The 18,439-nt window shown below is 30.7% G+C and overlaps 3 protein-coding genes, 1 long non-coding RNA gene and 2 other non-coding genes across 6 annotated transcripts; 2 read left to right on the forward strand and 4 right to left on the reverse strand.

The window, feature by feature from the left end:
- Window positions 1-151: 151 nt before the first annotated feature.
- LOC115243685 lies at window positions 152-2,963 on the reverse strand. The gene is made up of 4 exons (XR_003885254.1): window positions 2,805-2,963; window positions 2,574-2,692; window positions 1,229-1,367; window positions 152-859 (listed from the first exon to the last, which is right to left on the reverse strand). It is a non-coding gene; the product is annotated as an uncharacterized LOC115243685 (long non-coding RNA).
- Trnay-gua lies at window positions 1,240-1,333 on the reverse strand. The gene is made up of 2 exons: window positions 1,297-1,333; window positions 1,240-1,275 (listed from the first exon to the last, which is right to left on the reverse strand). It is a non-coding gene; the product is annotated as a tRNA-Tyr (tRNA).
- Trnar-ucg lies at window positions 2,553-2,625 on the reverse strand. The gene has a single exon. It is a non-coding gene; the product is annotated as a tRNA-Arg (tRNA).
- An 80-nt stretch (window positions 2,964-3,043) lies between the features above and the next one.
- Window positions 3,044-4,275, forward strand: LOC115243682 (COMM domain-containing protein 5-like). Its single transcript, XM_029820852.1, has 4 exons — window positions 3,044-3,247; window positions 3,406-3,598; window positions 3,696-3,842; window positions 3,947-4,275. The coding sequence occupies exons 1-4, from the start codon at window positions 3,148-3,150 to the stop codon at window positions 4,128-4,130; spliced, it is 624 nt and encodes a 207-aa protein (XP_029676712.1). The 5' UTR covers window positions 3,044-3,147; the 3' UTR covers window positions 4,131-4,275.
- Window positions 4,276-4,457: 182 nt separating this feature from the next.
- LOC115243680 (NADH dehydrogenase [ubiquinone] iron-sulfur protein 3, mitochondrial) lies at window positions 4,458-6,450 on the forward strand. Its single transcript, XM_029820849.1, has 5 exons — window positions 4,458-4,635; window positions 4,706-4,786; window positions 5,030-5,277; window positions 5,422-5,667; window positions 5,881-6,450. Exons 1-5 carry the CDS (start codon window positions 4,572-4,574, stop codon window positions 6,031-6,033), a joined length of 792 nt encoding a protein of 263 aa, XP_029676709.1. The 5' UTR covers window positions 4,458-4,571; the 3' UTR covers window positions 6,034-6,450.
- Window positions 6,451-8,483: 2,033 nt separating this feature from the next.
- LOC115243679 (monocarboxylate transporter 9) lies at window positions 8,484-18,433 on the reverse strand. The gene is made up of 5 exons (XM_029820848.1): window positions 18,152-18,433; window positions 13,382-13,594; window positions 12,529-12,655; window positions 11,812-11,991; window positions 8,484-11,582 (listed from the first exon to the last, which is right to left on the reverse strand). Exons 1-5 carry the CDS (start codon window positions 18,291-18,293, stop codon window positions 10,349-10,351), a joined length of 1,896 nt encoding a protein of 631 aa, XP_029676708.1. The 5' UTR covers window positions 18,294-18,433; the 3' UTR covers window positions 8,484-10,348.
- Window positions 18,434-18,439: the final 6 nt, after the last annotated feature.

An 18,439-nucleotide genomic window follows, 5' to 3' on the forward strand; every position in this document is an offset into this window, starting at 1 on the left:
TAATTATATATATAATTATTATCATATCAAATTAGTTGGAAAATTCTCTTTTGCAATTGAAAGTTAATCTTGACAGGATATTGAAGAGAAGAGAGAGAGAGAGAGAGTTGTTGAAGCGAGAAACAAATCGTTGCGCGTTCACTGATGAATTCTATTGTACGAACGACAAGAGGGGATGCGATACATCGAACGCCTTATATCGACCCTCTAATCTTCGCAGTACTTGGTACTAGGTCAAACTTAGCTGAAAAGAAGGAATTAAAAGCTTACGCGAACAAAAACATTTAGGTGCGGTCTCGTGTTAGGGCTAATTCACTTTACTCTGATTAGACAAAAGGGTCGGCGCGCCCTCGCAGGGTTCCGATCCCCGAAATAGATAAATGGATAAACATCGAATGGTGCAGGATCAATGGGTGACACGCCAAAAATGTAACGAGAGATTTAGAGAAACCCTCATCCTGCTTACAACTTCAAAAACAAGCTGTCAATGCTCTCGTATCGAAACACGAAGACAATTTTTTTTCCTTCTCATGTTCTTTCTATTTTTACTGCAATAAAAAAAGATCAAACTTTTTTGATATACTCTTTGTAGACAAGTTCTTTTAATGACAAGTGATAAGCTATCTTCTTTAGTTTTATACATACATGTAATGTATACAGTTTATTGCTTTTAGCCTCATCTATTAACGTGACTGAGAGTTTTCCAACTTTTATTTGATTCCAACTGTTCTTTTTTTTTAAGAGGAAGCATAGAGTAAATAATACATATGGCATACCGTGAAACCACCCTTCATACAATTGTACTATAAATGATGAATGGGAAACTATTTGTAGTATTTCCGTCTGTTCATATAGTTATCTGTAAAAAAAATATTTCGTAAGCAATGTAATTAACTATGAGCATAATATGACAATATGTTTTATCATAATATTACATAATAAACAAGAGGTTTATTTAATAAAAAATAAAAAGAAAGTTTAATATAATATAAAAGAGTGAAAGAGACAGAGAGAGAGAGAGAGAGAGAGAGAATCACTTATACATTTTGTGTATATGTACTATGCATGCATTATATATCTTTTTAATATAATTTTTTTTATGTCTTTTATATATATAAATAAAAATATTTATTTTTACACATATACACAAGATTTTTTAAATGAATATTATAATATTTTAATCATGTTTTAAAAAATATGTTCACAATAAAGAACTAAAAAATTATACCAAAAAAAAACTCCTTCGAGCCGGATTTGAACCAGCGACCTATGGATGTCTCTATGTAATTATGCCAACTACAGTCCACCGCTCTACCAACTGAGCTATCGAAGGTTCTTGCTTGATCTTTGCAACGAACGGATCATACCTGTAGATCATAATCAACGTTATTAATTTAAAGTTTTTAAACAGTAAAATATTATAAAAAGAGTCACTATACATTTATTAATAATTTTGCTACTAAATTCTATATCATATCTAATTTCTAAAGATATATTTAATTAATATATCTTTAGCATATATAAATTTATGTTATATATATATTATTTATTTATTTTGTAAAAATTAATATAAAAGTTCATTTATATGCTCAGCATTCTTTTGCAAAAACAAAATCATCGTTTAAAGATTGTTAACTTTTCTACTGCGAAATCTGATTAATTATGGAGTAATTTTGTTATCCTTCTTGATAATAGAAATAAAAGGTTAAAAGCTATTAAATTTGTATCGATCAAATGCCACCTACACGTTTCATAATTTATAAGTTATAAACGCAATATCGACAACGTCATAATGAATGAATTACAATGACACTATTATACCATAGGAAATGTTAGAAATGCTTAAGAGTAATGAATAATGTTTCGGGAATCCTCGATATTTCCTGATAATGTCACCAATATACAAATGTGAATGCCTTCCCTGTCCCTCCATATCCTATATCTCTATCATTTTACATAAAACGCCCACACGCACATATACATATTGCTCGCTATATCGTTTATCATTATACAAAGAAATGTTTCGAGATATGGCTCATTTCATGAAAAATCAAATATACGTGCAAATCTTCAATCAAGTATAAAAAATATAAATCAAGTATAAATCAAATATAAAAAGTCAAGTATAAATCAAGTATAAAAAATTATATAAAATTTTTAGTGCAATGAAATGTGCACAATAAACACATAATATATAATATACATATAACAATTTAATAATAGAAAAATTCCAATAAAATACAGCATCTATCTTACTTGCTCTAGTACTTAATAGATTTCGAATAAATTTTGCAGTGAAAGAAGGTTAAATTTACATTAATTTAATTTTAAAAACAGTTAATAAATTTTTAAAAAGACAATTAGATTACCCTTGCGTACTGTGAACTTCTTCGTCTCTACTAGATCTATAAAGACATTATATTATATACGGTAAAAAAAATTAAATAGAGCGAACCGGAAGAACTTTAATAGCGCATATGTAGGTATAAAAAGACTTACAACACATATCTGACACATTTCACGCATCGAAGGAAAAAAAAATAAATGTTCTACGACCGTGACAGGACTCGAACCTGCAATCTTCGGATCCGAAGTCCGACGCCTTATCCATTAGGCCACACGGTCTACTGTTTGGTATTATTTCAACCGAGTATATTAAAAAATTTATTGAATCTTCTTGTCTTGTATTGACCTAAAAAAATGTCAAAATTTATATATAAATGTAAAATGACACAATATCGTAAAAGATATGAGTGTCTCTGTATCAATATTCATTAACATTCTTTAATTATCTGCAATTCTACCTGATTGTTCGTTAAAATTTGCCTAAAAGTCAGCAATCTTCAATTGTATTCCATCCGTGACGATACTTATGCCATTCCTCACTTAAATACGATATCAATTGTCGTCGAATTAATTAAAAATCACTAATCGTCGACAGAAATTCTATTTGCAACGATATCGAGAATATCGATTAACTTCTCGATGCACAATTGAAAAAGCAGCGGGTGTTCCAAATAGTTGTTCTTGATTCTCGGTAGATGACACTACTAGGCAATGCGAGCACTTGAGAAGTTAGGTTAGATTCAGTTAAAATCACAATCGAGAGAGATCTGTCAAAATTACTTAAACGTCATTAAGATAAAGATGACAAGTTCTTTTCAAACGCAACTCTTAAATGTTTTAGGGAGTAAGACGAAATATCTGGCGGAATTAAAAAAGACATTCGCACGTCCATTAATACAACGTGAGGTTAAAATAGATACATAATATATAATTAAATACAACAAATTTCAACCAATAAATTACGTACTGCTCGAAATTTACAAAATTATTTACAATAAGCATAGCATATATTTAATAGTATTGCGTACGTACGCATGTTAATTGCATAAAAAATTGCAGTTGCAGTGAAAGCAATAGAATTGGAATACATAGAAGAAGGTGTACTAGAGCGGATAAGTAAAAAATATAACATACCTGAGGAGCATGTAGATGAATACTATGCTGCTATCCTCACAATTTTGAAAATGCATCTACGTTTACAATGCCATGATATCAAGCCTGTAGAATTCAAGCAATGTTTGGAGGAATTAAAGTGAATACATTACTAACAACAAAGCTTATTCTTAAAATTCTTCTCTGTATAACAATTGTATACTACTTCTCAGCTGACCTTTATGTATCAATTACAGATTGACTCCAGATTGTATAGAAGATTTATCATCTGTGATTTATGGTCCAAAGCGATCTGATCTATTATCAGGCTTAATTCAAAGAACAAAGTTTAATCCACAATTGATCTCTTGCAAATGGCGTGTGGATATTACAATCTCCTCTAAGTAAGCCTGGATTTTAAAAAGATGTTTATATATATTGTGTTATGTCAAATAATATAATTATATATAAAAAGATCATAATTTCATATATTATTATCTAATTACAGTATAATAAACAGAGTGCTTGAACCAAATATCGTGATGGAGTGGATTTTCAATACAGGCGAATGTGTAATATTCGAATTGTCTTTGGCAAAATTCCACCAATTAAGGCATATTATAGCCACCATTCTCGTCGAATTACAAACTTTGGAGCGGCACAGTATTTTCAAATCTATCCAGTCCAGCTGACGATAACTGTGATAACTCGTTATTAAGAGACTTTGAGATACAAAAATGTTAAAACTCACTATCTGTAACAGCGATTCACAAATTTTTCTATGTATATGTAAGAAAATATAAATTACATGCCCTTCTATAGATTTGGATAATAATATTGAGCTTATTATATTATTAAATGAAGATCATAATCCATTTGCCTTTACAAATACTTCAAAGTGTTAATTTTTATATCTAAAAATTTCACATTTCTGCTTTAGGAAAAAGGTTACATTTTCGCTACCCTGATTGGTTGACCAAACGTTATTACGATTGGCCATCGAATAGAGAATTTCTAGGGTTCTGAAAGTTTCTGATATTACCCTAAAGTAAAAAGTGTCATAAATGTTAGGAACTATGATGTTCCACTGATAATTGTGCTTTAGAATTGTATTTGAAACGTTTTGTGAGAAGATGACATCAATATTGAGGAATTGTTGGAGGCTGTCGCATAGTTTACCGGTTGCTACACCAAAATGTAATGAAATATATTGTACAAATGGCATTTTCCATCGAATTATGTAATAATGTGTGCGTTCATCTGATAGGTTATGCTGTCGCTTTTCCGTCATTAATACGATGCAACACCACGACAGCCAGTGAAAATACTGAAAAACCCGAGACTCGTCGTACGTTTTTACAATTATGTTCAATACGTAATTTGATATCCTTAAGTAAATTTTGGGAAAGTGTTACATTATAATTTATTAAAGATATCTTTAATTGTTATTATTATTGTTATTTGCTCCAATTTCTGTCAGAAATTGGAGCAGATATTAATGGAAAAGTGAAAGAAATAATTCTAGAATATCCTATATATGCATGCAAGATGTTCAATGTATAGCATTGTTCCATCTTAAATATTTTTATAGCCACAGTGCGTAAACCCAGTCACATTGATGTCGATCGTTTGATAAACTTTGGTCGCTATATCACTGATTGCTTGCCAAAATATATACAACAAGTACAATTGACTGCTGGTGATGAACTAGAGTTACTCATTGCTCCTGAAGGCATTATTCCTATATGTACATTTTTGAAAGATCATCATAATACACAGTTTGTTAATCTGTCAGATATTACTGCTCTAGATGTACCCAGTAGGCAATATAGATTTGAGGTGGGTTTTTTGCTTTATATATTGTACTTTACGACTTATACACATACACACATGTAATATAAAAATTTTTATACAAATGTGATATAAACTGACATCATACAACTTTATATATAGACAGAGATTTGCATCTATTTATTTTTATAGCTCGTCTACAACCTGTTATCGTTGCGATACAATTCGCGTATTAGAGTAAAAACATATACCGATGAATTGACACCTGTTGACTCCATCAACAGTGTATTCAAAGCTGCTGATTGGTACGAGCGAGAAGTATGGGATATGTTTGGCGTATTCTTCTCGAATCATCCTGATCTTCGTAGGATTCTTACAGATTATGGTTTTGAAGGACATCCACTTAGGAAAGACTTTCCACTCAGTGGATATGTTGAGGTGATTATTCCATTCAATGTATCAACTAATTTTATGTAGCATCAAACGAATTTATCAATAAGATTGTATGCATTTGTAGAACTTGTTTGCAATCATTTCTATCTCATTAAAATTAGATTTGTTATGATCTAATTAAAATTATATTAAATATGAAATTTTATATCATTCTCTCTAATTTTTTTCTAATATATATATATCAATGATTTATTTTAGGTTCGCTACGATGACGAGCAAAAAAGAGTAGTTATTGAACCATTGGAATTAGCTCAAGAATTCCGTAAATTTGAACTATCTGCCCCATGGGAACAGTTTCCTAAATTCAGGGATGCTCCGCCAGCTGCAGAAACTATCTTGAAAGAAAAGTAACTGTTTTCACTAGTAGAGAGAGATCATTAGTTATAATCGGAGGAAACAGACATAAAGTATGTATATTGATAAAATGTAATTTACATTGACAAATATCCTCTTTTCTCTTGTTAATGATTTCTGAATGTTCAATTCGGAAATTTCTTTTGGAAATACAGAGGATAATGTGTACATCTGTATATTTCCTTATTTTAAAACATATTGCAAAGCTAGTTATCTATGCTTTTTCCACCAATTATCATTCAATAAGCCATTGATTTTCTTTATGCCTTGTATTATAATTTGGACTAATTTTATTCCTATTTCTAAAAGATGATATTTTTATTTATAATGTAAACAAAAAAATATATAATATATGCATAAGTTATAATATGAATAAAGAGAAAGAAGCTTAAACAATTAGCTTTAAATATATAAAGACTTAATGGGAAAATTGTTGATATATCTTGAGTATTTTTTTGTTTTTTTGTTTTATGTATTTGTGTATAGAGTTATATAAACATAATATATGTGTATATATATATATATATATATAAACAATTAGCTATAAAGACTTAATGGGAAAATTGTTGATATATCTTGAGTATTTTTTTGTTTTTTTGTTTTATGTATTTGTGTATAGAGTTATAGAGTTATAATATATGTGTATATATATATATATATATATATATATATATATTACTTACAAACTGCTTATGACCTACTCGTAAGGCATTATTTCCGGCGAATTTCGAAAGTTTGAAAAGTGGATCGACCGAATTGAAGTTCCTTTAATAATTGAGAAAACTCGCAAGACCAAAACTCTTTTGACACAAGACGATATTTTAACACTAGAATGGATAAAGATACACATTTCACCAGATATATTTTGCTTATACAATCACGTCTTATTATTGTTGTAGATCCTTTTCATTAATTCATTCTTAATTTAGAGAGAGAATGGTAACCCATACCAGAATTCTGGTCTTTGTTTAATAACTATAGTTCTCATAAATAAGATCCACTCTTCTAGCATTCTAGTCATTCTAGCAGTAAGATCGCATTTACATACGTGTGTGCGATTAAGTCTTTAGAAATAGATATTGTATCTACAATTGTGTGCCAATTTACTTTATTACTAGATTCGTTTATAGAAACGAAATTGGTACATGCTATATTGTCATCGTATTTTTATTCCGATGCACAGTTAGTACCAATCGTGACCATTGTTTTTTCACTAAATATTCAAGTAAAATTGAATTATTTTTCGTGCCGATGCAAAACTTTTACTTTCAGAGAGAGGGTAATTTTTTCTTTCTTCGGTTATAAGGCAGAAATATATTCTTTCTTTCTACTTCCGAGAAAAGAAGCGATTTCTCAAAAAAGTTTTTTTCTCGAAAATTGTTTCCCTAAATAATACGCTTTATAGTCAAAAATGGACTACGCGGTGCGTGAGGCCGCATTATACGTTACCTCATCACCGATATAAGAGCGTATACTTGGCGGTAAATGTGATCAAATCTGATATCGCTGACAGAGTGAAATTGATTTCACTAGTTGAAACTTTTCGGTTTCTTGTAATTTAAAACGGACCGTTGCATGTGTATCTATATATTTCTCATTTAGTTTTCAAAGAGCGGTATATATCTTGTACTAATTTTATTCTTAAAAATAGAAAAGAAACTTTTATTATTTGCTAACTTCTTATAGTTTTATCATCTTAAGCACTTCTCGCTTTTAAGTACTTTTTACATTTTACATTTTCATTGTAAATATATTTTATTATAAATATAAACTAAATGTAAATGCATTTTATTATATTTCTATGTACTTATCTCAATCTCGTGTTTTGATATTATAATAAACTAGATTTTTACTAAATGACATTCTTGTATTATAGCTATGTCTTCAAAAATATAACAACACATATTCAGCATTCCGTTTTATATTACAAGAAAAAAAATGTTGATATGATGGAATTATCTCTCATTCAGTGCACGTAATAATCAAAATTACTGATAAAGATGGTAAACATCATTATATCATATCATTTTTATCAGTCAATTCACTAATGAAAAATGTAATACTATAGAGAATGAAATATAGGTTTTAAATTAACGATTTGTATTAATTAATTACGCACAATTTTCGGTTATTATTCAAGATAGTAAACTGATAGTAAACTGATATTTGGTACAATAAGATTTTCTCACATTTACCGTTCTATTTGGCAATCAATTATAATTACTATAATTACTAATTATTCGACAGTCATTATATATTACTTACAAACTGCTTATGACCTACTCGTAAGGCATTATTTCCGGCGAATTTCGAAAGTTTGAAAAGTGGATCGACCGAATTGAAGTTCCTTTAATAATTGAGAAAACTCGCAAGACCAAAACTCTTTTGACACAAGACGATATTTTAACACTAGAATGGATAAAGATACACATTTCACCAGATATATTTTGCTTATACAATCACGTCTTATTATTGTTGTAGATCCTTTTCATTAATTCATTCTTAATTTAGAGAGAGAATGGTAACCCATACCAGAATTCTGGTCTTTGTTTAATAACTATAGTTCTCATAAATAAGATCCACTCTTCTAGCATTCTAGTCATTCTAGCAGTAAGATCGCATTTACATACGTGTGTGCGATTAAGTCTTTAGAAATAGATATTGTATCTACAATTGTGTGCCAATTTACTTTATTACTAGATTCGTTTATAGAAACGAAATTGGTACATGCTATATTGTCATCGTATTTTTATTCCGATGCACAGTTAGTACCAATCGTGACCATTGTTTTTTCACTAAATATTCAAGTAAAATTGAATTATTTTTCGTGCCGATGCAAAACTTTTACTTTCAGAGAGAGGGTAATTTTTTCTTTCTTCGGTTATAAGGCAGAAATATATTCTTTCTTTCTACTTCCGAGAAAAGAAGCGATTTCTCAAAAAAGTTTTTTTCTCGAAAATTGTTTCCCTAAATAATACGCTTTATAGTCAAAAATGGACTACGCGGTGCGTGAGGCCGCATTATACGTTACCTCATCACCGATATAAGAGCGTATACTTGGCGGTAAATGTGATCAAATCTGATATCGCTGACAGAGTGAAATTGATTTCACTAGTTGAAACTTTTCGGTTTCTTGTAATTTAAAACGGACCGTTGCATGTGTATCTATATATTTCTCATTTAGTTTTCAAAGAGCGGTATATATCTTGTACTAATTTTATTCTTAAAAATAGAAAAGAAACTTTTATTATTTGCTAACTTCTTATAGTTTTATCATCTTAAGCACTTCTCGCTTTTAAGTACTTTTTACATTTTACATTTTCATTGTAAATATATTTTATTATAAATATAAACTAAATGTAAATGCATTTTATTATATTTCTATGTACTTATCTCAATCTCGTGTTTTGATATTATAATAAACTAGATTTTTACTAAATGACATTCTTGTATTATAGCTATGTCTTCAAAAATATAACAACACATATTCAGCATTCCGTTTTATATTACAAGAAAAAAAATGTTGATATGATGGAATTATCTCTCATTCAGTGCACGTAATAATCAAAATTACTGATAAAGATGGTAAACATCATTATATCATATCATTTTTATCAGTCAATTCACTAATGAAAAATGTAATACTATAGAGAATGAAATATAGGTTTTAAATTAACGATTTGTATTAATTAATTACGCACAATTTTCGGTTATTATTCAAGATAGTAAACTGATAGTAAACTGATATTTGGTACAATAAGATTTTCTCACATTTACCGTTCTATTTGGCAATCAATTATAATTACTATAATTACTAATTATTCGACAGTCATACAATCATACATCGTAGACAATTTATGCGAAAAATTATCGGACTAAGCAAAATGCTCAAATTCCAAAGCTTTGCTCGATCCGAAAACTCTTCGCCAGTGTAGCTTCGATACATTACATTCACGCTAACATCACAGTTTAATGTTCGGCCACGTTTTCGCTCTTTCTCTCTCTCTCTCTTATATACATGCATACGTGTATACATGGCCATCTTTAAGCAATTGCGCAATTAAGCTCATGTGTGCCTTTACGAAGTATCGAGTCATATGTCGCGACTCGATTATATATATAATTTCTTCATAACATTACATTTTAAAACTTGAAAATGAGAATAGTTTTCTATCATATATGCATTCTATCATATATAATATGTACTATCCTAAAACTCAGATTTTAAAACGTAAAACTATGAAAAGAGTGTCCAGTACTAATGATGGACAAAAATTGTCATATTTTATATACTTTTCATTTATTTGGTCTACTATACTTTATCTATTTTGGCGGATTTCTCCAACGCTGCCTGTCTTCGTCGGATGAATGGCACAATACCCCAAAGAGACGCGCCGAATACTAGAATGATGCCAAGTATACTGAAGATCGGTCCGTAGCTGCCGATCTGCTCGTACACTATCCCACAAATGGGTGGCCCCACCAGCTGAATGACGCCGTTGACGAACAACGAGATACCATAGGACGAAGTAAGCTTCTCCGTTCCCAGCATGTCGGCCATAATAACGGCGGTGATGCCAACATAGATACCAGACGCGAGACCGAAGAAAGAGCAGTAGACGGACAGCATGACATACGTGTTGGAGGTGGGTAGGATGGCCAAAGAAATGCCGGAAGCGAACAGACCGCCAATGAAATACCAATGCTTAGGCATGATCTTGATGTCGGAAAGGGCGGAGCCGCCGATACGGCCCACCAGGTCGAGCATAGAGACGATCGACAGTAGCAATGATGCATCCCAATTGTCGAAACCCAGAGAGATGGCGTAGGCTGGTAACAGAATGACGAAATTGGTGTAGCTGATGGCATTGGTGGAATTGGAAATAAGAATGACGAGGTAGATGGGATCCTTAAGCAGGCTAACATCGAAGAATTTGTTCTGTTGGCTTTTTTCATCCTTACGCCGCGTCTCCTGCCCGCTGGTCGTCATCGATTTTCTAGCGAATGTATTGGAAATAGCGTTCAGCGTCAATGTAGATGCACGTTCTGGATGCAGGACCGATAGGGTGCTACCGTGATACGGTGTGCTGACGTAATTGAAGGACGAATCGCTAGGCGAATTCAACGGTGATCTTGCAAATGTCCTGGAGTATTTATTGGAATCGGTCACGCTACCACGACCCTCCGGCACGGCGTGTAACGTCGGCGTGCTGTGCATCTGGCCACTGATCTCGCGTCCGATAGGTGCGCTGATCTTTCGCGTGCGGTTCTGCACCGGTGTGTTTTTGTAATACTCCAGGGCAACGCTTGATGCGCTTTTCGGTACGATCGGCGCGGCTTTCTCGCTCGTCGAATTCGACGATAACAGCTGGCTGTTACTCTTCTCGGTTGCTTGCTCCGGGCTGCTAGTGACGGTTTCCTCGTCGTCATGCACGTCATTGTCATCCGGAGATCGAGCTGGTATCATGTGCCATTCCACTGGGTGGTACAGAAGCGCACTCGCCCAGACATTTAATGTAACAGCACCCATTATTAATACTGCGCCTCTGCGAACAAACGAAGAAATATGTCATCGATTATATATTATCACCTAATAGTATTTTAACAGGTAATGACAGGTAATTTGTAAATTTTTATTATTGCTAACACAGTTGGCCATCAATGATAGAACTATTATTATATAGAAATTGTAAGCACGATTTCTTACATTTTCATTTCCGTAGAATTTATCGGATATTTAAATGATTGGTTTACATAAATAATAAAGAAGCTCACCTATAACCATACTCTCGTAGAAGAAAGCCCAAAACGGGTGGAAGAAATATCGAGCCTAACGCACTGCCGGAGATGCAGAGTCCGTTGGCAAGTCCTCGTAGCCGTACAAAATAAGACGTCACGATATATACAGTCGGAGGAAACGCTAATCCCGCTCCCGTACCTACCAGTACACCATAACTAGAAACAGGAGAAATTACATAAGAAATATTCACGCATTATATAATAATATGCTACGCAATAAATACCCCGAGATATATTCGACAGAATATATCTATATATGGATTAAACTAAAAAAAAATCGTTGAGTTCCACAAAACTTTTTTTTATATTTAATATATTTAAATATTTCTTTTATATCGTCGCTCATCTTTATTAATACCGAATAGATTTACTCAAATATTTGCATTTTATCTTTGTAATGTTGAAATTTTTTTTGCAATTGTTTTTAAAAAGTTTTCTTGTAATTCTTTTGAAAAATATGGAAAATATTTATTTTTATTATTCATCTTTTTCTCTAACCAAAAGCTTAATAATATATTTACTTAAAATATTTACTTTTATAAATCTAGCTTTTGTGTATAATTGTGAAAAAATTATCTTATTTCTTTATTTTTTTAAACAAGATGCGATATTGATTGCTTCTTCGAAGGTATTTGTTGCGCAAAATATGATCAAATAGTATAATTGTATTTTAAAAGAAAGAAGAGAAATTACCTTACGCATAGAAAGGCCACAGAGTTCGCGAAATAGCTCAGCATCATCCCCACCGCAGCAAATGTCCCCCCTATTAAAGTTACCGTACGATAGGAATACTTGACCGAAAGTACACTAGAGAATGGGCCTAGAATGATAAGATATCATCGAATCAAAAGATGCAAGTAAGAACAGCCATATTTGCTTAGAAATTATTCATGCAGCTATCTCTCTAATTCTTGGAATTTTACCATGATTTTACCATGATTTCTCATTCTTAAAAAGACACAAATCGATGATTCAGAATCACATATCAAATGTAATACGCGTAAACAATTCTTTTGTTCTTAACTAATGATTCTTAATTTGTTTGCTCAAATTCATAATATACGACGTGATTCATAATATACGAAGAAAACTGCACACGTAAACAATAAACGCAAGCAAATCTTTCCGTGTTACGAAGTCCATACTATTGGAAATTGGAACCGCTTCCATCTATTTTTACCGGAATGTAATATAAAATCCGTATTTGCATTATGATGTAACGTATAAATTAATATATTCTGATAACCTTATTTTTTTCATATGATTATCATGAAATTGTAATCAAATTAATGTAAAAACACATGACTCGGAGTTTTGAAATTTGGATAAGGCAAACGAATAACAGTAAACCGAATGAGACTAAATCTAAATATATTTAATCGTGAATTATGTAAACGCGAAAAACTAGGACATGTGAAGAAAACAAAACTCTCAATAGAATCCAATCTAGGAAAGATATCTAAAAACTATGGATACGTCCCCGAAAAGTTTATCGATGTAATATACGATATATATATATATATATATATATAACGACGATTCTTACCCAGCGAACTGTATAAGAAATAACAGAGCGACGGTATCCACGCAGCTGCTGCTGGTGATGCGTCAAATACATCGAGAAATTCGACGAACAATACTCCGAAGGACTTGATGGTGCCAGGGATGAGAAGATTCACCATGACGGCGGCCAGAAGCACTAGCCATCCCCAGCCTCCGTCCGGTGGGATTAACTCCTCTTCTACCTTTTCATTTTTTTCTGTAACGAGGATAAATATGCTTGAGAATTTTTTATTTATTCTTTCGAGAGTTTTTATGTCATTTATAACTTATAGTAATACATAATAACATCATTATCTTCTTCTTTCTATGATACTTTTTTATCTTTTTCTCTTTTAATTTGATTTTATAAGATTTGTTTTATTAAAAACTTGGGGGTTGATTCCTTCATCTGCTATAATCAATAGCGCATAATTTATAGACTTTGTAATATATTTCTTAACTTTATTATATTGGAAAAAATATCTAATATCTCTTGAAAAGATTTCACTTACTTGACAAGTGTCTGTCATTGTATGCTATCATTGTTTCTAATTTAAGAACTGACATAGAAGAAATCGATTTCTATGAATTTATTTAAATAGGTAAAGCAAAATGATGGAAAAAGACATTAAACAATTCTCGAAAATTCTCAATTTCTTTCTGTTCATTGCAGTGAATTGTTCAATATATAATTTGACAAATAAAATACAGAAAAGACAGTATGGTTTAAGCAATATGGTTTTTTAATCTTGTATAACCATTTCGCGAAAAGCTTGAGCAAATAACAGTAATTAGGCAAGCAAGTATATAATAACAAATAGTCTTTCAATGTGCATCTTCTTATGTATTATGTGACGATAATTAGACAGATTCATAATGGTAATTAGATGGAAATTGATATGCTAATGAGTTATGAATGGTAGAAGAGACTTTGATACCTAGAAACAATAAGTTACATATCTGATGCTTCAAGTGTTCTCAGGTACACGTTCTTGGGTACAATAAATTCGCTCAAAACGTAAAAAAAGAATGTTAGAATATATTGAACAGTTCGGAAACAATTTTGTAAATACACCAAATAATAGCTAAAATATTACACAAAATCCCGCTTGCAATGCATTTCAATTAGTGTAAAAGATATTTATAGCGAAGATACTATACAAAAAGAAATTTTTCTAAATAGAAACTAAATTGGAGCACTTGTAAACAGAGAGAGAGAGAGATCAAAAATCTTAAAATTTTCACTATGTTTACAAAGACGATTAGCATATCCCAAGTGTTCATTAATATCATGTAATGAAAATCGCTGATTCATGTATTAGAGGAAGAAAGAACAAAATAGGTATCTCTCTGGTACATGTTGCGCGTACGCGTGGACAAAGGAAAAAGTTGTAATTTCTCCCGTCACCGACAAAGAGCGACGATTCATCAGTATGCAACATTGTAATACCGATACTGATCACTTCACATGCGGAAGTCGTTTCTGTTGTGATATGCATTCTGACTTGCTTTTATACGAACATTCAAACAATGAATGTGAATTATAAACGATCGATAGGAATCCAATTGATATAATCGAATTTTTATCGAACAAATCTTTTTTTATCTTTTAATATGCTCTTTTCTTTTTTACAAAAAAAGATAGATTTATTTCGGTTTCTCTATATATATTAAAATATTCTGAAAAATTTTTATTTTTTACATTTGTTTTGTTTTGTAACAGAAATAAACATTTGTTATGCTAATATGTATTATTTTCTATTCCGCATACATAAAATTTTAAAAAGATATTTTTTCCTATTATTTATCAAAGATTTAAAATATCATTAAATATGTTGGAAAAAAAAATAGAACAAAACATATACACAAAAAGAAAAAAAAATTCCAGATTTTTAAAAGTAATTTAATATTGTTGCAAATTTATATCTTTATACGAGCTTTTTTGATGAAAGAAATTGTTAGGAATAAAGCTCAGCATGCGTCTAACACTGATTATGAATGAATATTGTAACTAAGAGAAGTAACAATAAGAAAGCTGTATAATTTTGCAGTGATACAAATGTTGGCAAGCGTTTTAATCGTTTATATGTCAGTTTTACGTTTACTCAATTTGCTTCTTGGCTCATAGGCCAATCTTTTATATATTTAACTCTTCTATTTATAAAAGTTCCATTTATAATAATTGACTATGATACCGAATGAAATGAATGATGAAGCGTAAAAATGGAAAAAAAAAAGAACAAAACATGATACAAAAAACTATAAATAAACATGGTATGAATTGTAAAGGTAAGGAAATAAGAGATGATGACAGTGAGAGAGTATGAAACAGTGAGAGAGAGGGATATAACTATTGGTCATACGGGTCGTATCACGATAAGAAACGGAATAGAAGTACGAATCACATATCATGAGCATTATATATCACTAATATATCACTGGAATATTTTTGATATTTTAGATTTAATAAATATATTTTTGCGCTTTTTTAATTCTTTCGCTGATTTAAAAACTGCAATTTTTTTAATGGTTATAATTCATTGATTAGTCTTGTTCAAAGATCGAAATTGTTAATATGACTTAATAATATAAACTATTTATATTTTTATTTTAATGGAAAGTGAAAAAGGATATTTGGAATTCAATTTGATTCTTTTCTAGCAATTTCAATAGGGAATATCTTTCTCAAAACAGAAAACAAGCTAGATAAAAGAATTAAAAGGCATTACTTTTCCCATTGCAACGTGCAATACATACATAAAATTTTAAAAAGATATTTTTTCCTATTATTTATCAAAGATTTAAAATATCATTAAATATGTTGGAAAAAAAAATAGAACAAAACATATACACAAAAAGAAAAAAAAATTCCAGATTTTTAAAAGTAATTTAATATTGTTGCAAATTTATATCTTTATACGAGCTTTTTTGATGAAAGAAATTGTTAGGAATAAAGCTCAGCATGCGTCTAACACTGATTATGAATGAATATTGTAACTAAGAGAAGTAACAATAAGAAAGCTGTATAATTTTGCAGTGATACAAATGTTGGCAAGCGTTTTAATCGTTTATATGTCAGTTTTACGTTTACTCAATTTGCTTCTTGGCTCATAGGCCAATCTTTTATATATTTAACTCTTCTATTTATAAAAGTTCCATTTATAATAATTGACTATGATACCGAATGAAATGAATGATGAAGCGTAAAAATGGAAAAAAAAAAGAACAAAACATGATACAAAAAACTATAAATAAACATGGTATGAATTGTAAAGGTAAGGAAATAAGAGATGATGACAGTGAGAGAGTATGAAACAGTGAGAGAGAGGGATATAACTATTGGTCATACGGGTCGTATCACGATAAGAAACGGAATAGAAGTACGAATCACATATCATGAGCATTATATATCACTAATATATCACTGGAATATTTTTGATATTTTAGATTTAATAAATATATTTTTGCGCTTTTTTAATTCTTTCGCTGATTTAAAAACTGCAATTTTTTTAATGGTTATAATTCATTGATTAGTCTTGTTCAAAGATCGAAATTGTTAATATGACTTAATAATATAAACTATTTATATTTTTATTTTAATGGAAAGTGAAAAAGGATATTTGGAATTCAATTTGATTCTTTTCTAGCAATTTCAATAGGGAATATCTTTCTCAAAACAGAAAACAAGCTAGATAAAAGAATTAAAAGGCATTACTTTTCCCATTGCAACGTGCAATAGTGCTTTTTTTTAAATGCAACTATTCTGTTTTCTTTTGCGTTATATCGAGATCTTTTTCGTTATTTTCTGTTACAAAAAATATTAAACCAAAGTCATCGAAAAATAAATACCTCATATTTTTATATCAAAATATACACAGAAAAAATAAAATATATCATAAAGTATTCCCTTATCTATGAGCTTACCTTAAGATACTTTATATGTAAAAATATGTGATATGAAAGAAAAATCACAAACATTTATAATATATATAAAAAAAATGATTCCAGTTTTATATTTAAAAATGTAATTGTATTTTGCAGGTGCATTGTTGCGGAAAAATTAACGTTATAAGAAGTTGAACTTTAGTTTTGTGACCTTCAATTTTTTTCTATATCATATTTTTTTATCGATAATCGTAAAATACATTTCCTGTTACACACATACAGAAAAACACAAGAGAGAAAATGTAATATAATACCTATCATTAATGTTCATCAACTCATTATGCATTTTATCTAAAAAAAATTGAATGACAAAACATACAAATATCTAACATAAGCGGAAGGACAACATGCTAACGATAACCTCCGTATGTTTTATCAGTAATTCCAGCTGGCAATGCTGGCATTAACAAAAATCATTACGCGTTTCGAAGATAAAGAGGATAAGAATCCTTCTCGAAACAACGAGAGCGAGAGCGAACTCAATTCTCTCAATACTTATTAATGTTTTCGTCATTTATTGTATGTATCAGTAACGTCACTTGTACTAATATTATATTAGCAATATAACACAATTTTCTCTTAGAAAATTTAGACATTGTTAATCAACATAAATGACAAGCTCATGTAAATCGTATATAATATTTATATGTGAAAAACTGTAAAAAATGGTTTTTAAAGAAATTGGCTTTATAAAACTCTATAAAATATTAGAAAATGTAAAATTTCTAATTTCTTAGAGGAAAGATCTGTCGTGCGGAGACAGAATCAACGAGATTCGCATTTTTTCCGAATATTATAGTATATTGAATAAACTCGCGGCATTGCTCACCTGTCTTATTGGTCCCATTTAGACGGTCCTTGTTGTTGTCGGTTTCCTGAGATACCAGCCTATAGTCGCCCTTTCGGGATTTACCCGAGCCAAATTTGATGTTGATCCCATTGTCCTGATCTTGAACCCGTTGCATCGTCATCGACCTTTATTCGCGGTTCGCGCGCGCGTATACCAAACACACGAAAAACAACACACGCGGCCGTCCATACACACAGCTGGGAGAGATAAAAACGCGGGGGCCAATCACACCACCATCGGATGATGTATATGTGAAATATATATATA

The sequence above is a fragment of the Formica exsecta genome, unplaced genomic scaffold, assembly GCF_003651465.1.
Source record: "Formica exsecta isolate Colony F162 unplaced genomic scaffold, ASM365146v1 scaffold72, whole genome shotgun sequence".
In the NCBI taxonomy this organism is placed as follows: domain Eukaryota; kingdom Metazoa; phylum Arthropoda; class Insecta; order Hymenoptera; family Formicidae; genus Formica; species Formica exsecta.

What these genes read in the sequence shown, in the direction of transcription:
- LOC115243682 (XM_029820852.1), top strand. Translation starts at nt 3,148, where the DNA reads ATGACAAGTTCTTTTCAAACGCAACTCTTAAATGTTTTAGGGAGTAAG. An exon ending in CGCACGTCCATTAATACAAC is followed by an intron (nt 3,248 to 3,405) that starts GTGAGGTTAAAA and finishes AAAAAATTGCAG; the next exon opens with TTGCAGTGAAAGCAATAGAA. An exon ending in CAATGTTTGGAGGAATTAAA is followed by an intron (nt 3,599 to 3,695) that starts GTGAATACATTA and finishes TATCAATTACAG; the next exon opens with ATTGACTCCAGATTGTATAG.
- LOC115243680 (XM_029820849.1), top strand. Translation starts at nt 4,572, where the DNA reads ATGACATCAATATTGAGGAATTGTTGGAGGCTGTCGCATAGTTTACCG. An exon ending in ACCGGTTGCTACACCAAAAT is followed by an intron (nt 4,636 to 4,705) that starts GTAATGAAATAT and finishes TTCATCTGATAG; the next exon opens with GTTATGCTGTCGCTTTTCCG. An exon ending in GTAGGCAATATAGATTTGAG is followed by an intron (nt 5,278 to 5,421) that starts GTGGGTTTTTTG and finishes TTATTTTTATAG; the next exon opens with CTCGTCTACAACCTGTTATC.
- LOC115243679 (XM_029820848.1), bottom strand. Translation starts at nt 18,293, where the DNA reads ATGACGATGCAACGGGTTCAAGATCAGGACAATGGGATCAACATCAAA. An exon ending in AAATGGGACCAATAAGACAG is followed by an intron (nt 13,595 to 18,151) that starts GTGAGCAATGCC and finishes TCCTCGTTACAG; the next exon opens with AAAAAAATGAAAAGGTAGAA. An exon ending in CTACGAGAGTATGGTTATAG is followed by an intron (nt 11,583 to 11,811) that starts GTGAGCTTCTTT and finishes GTTTGTTCGCAG; the next exon opens with AGGCGCAGTATTAATAATGG.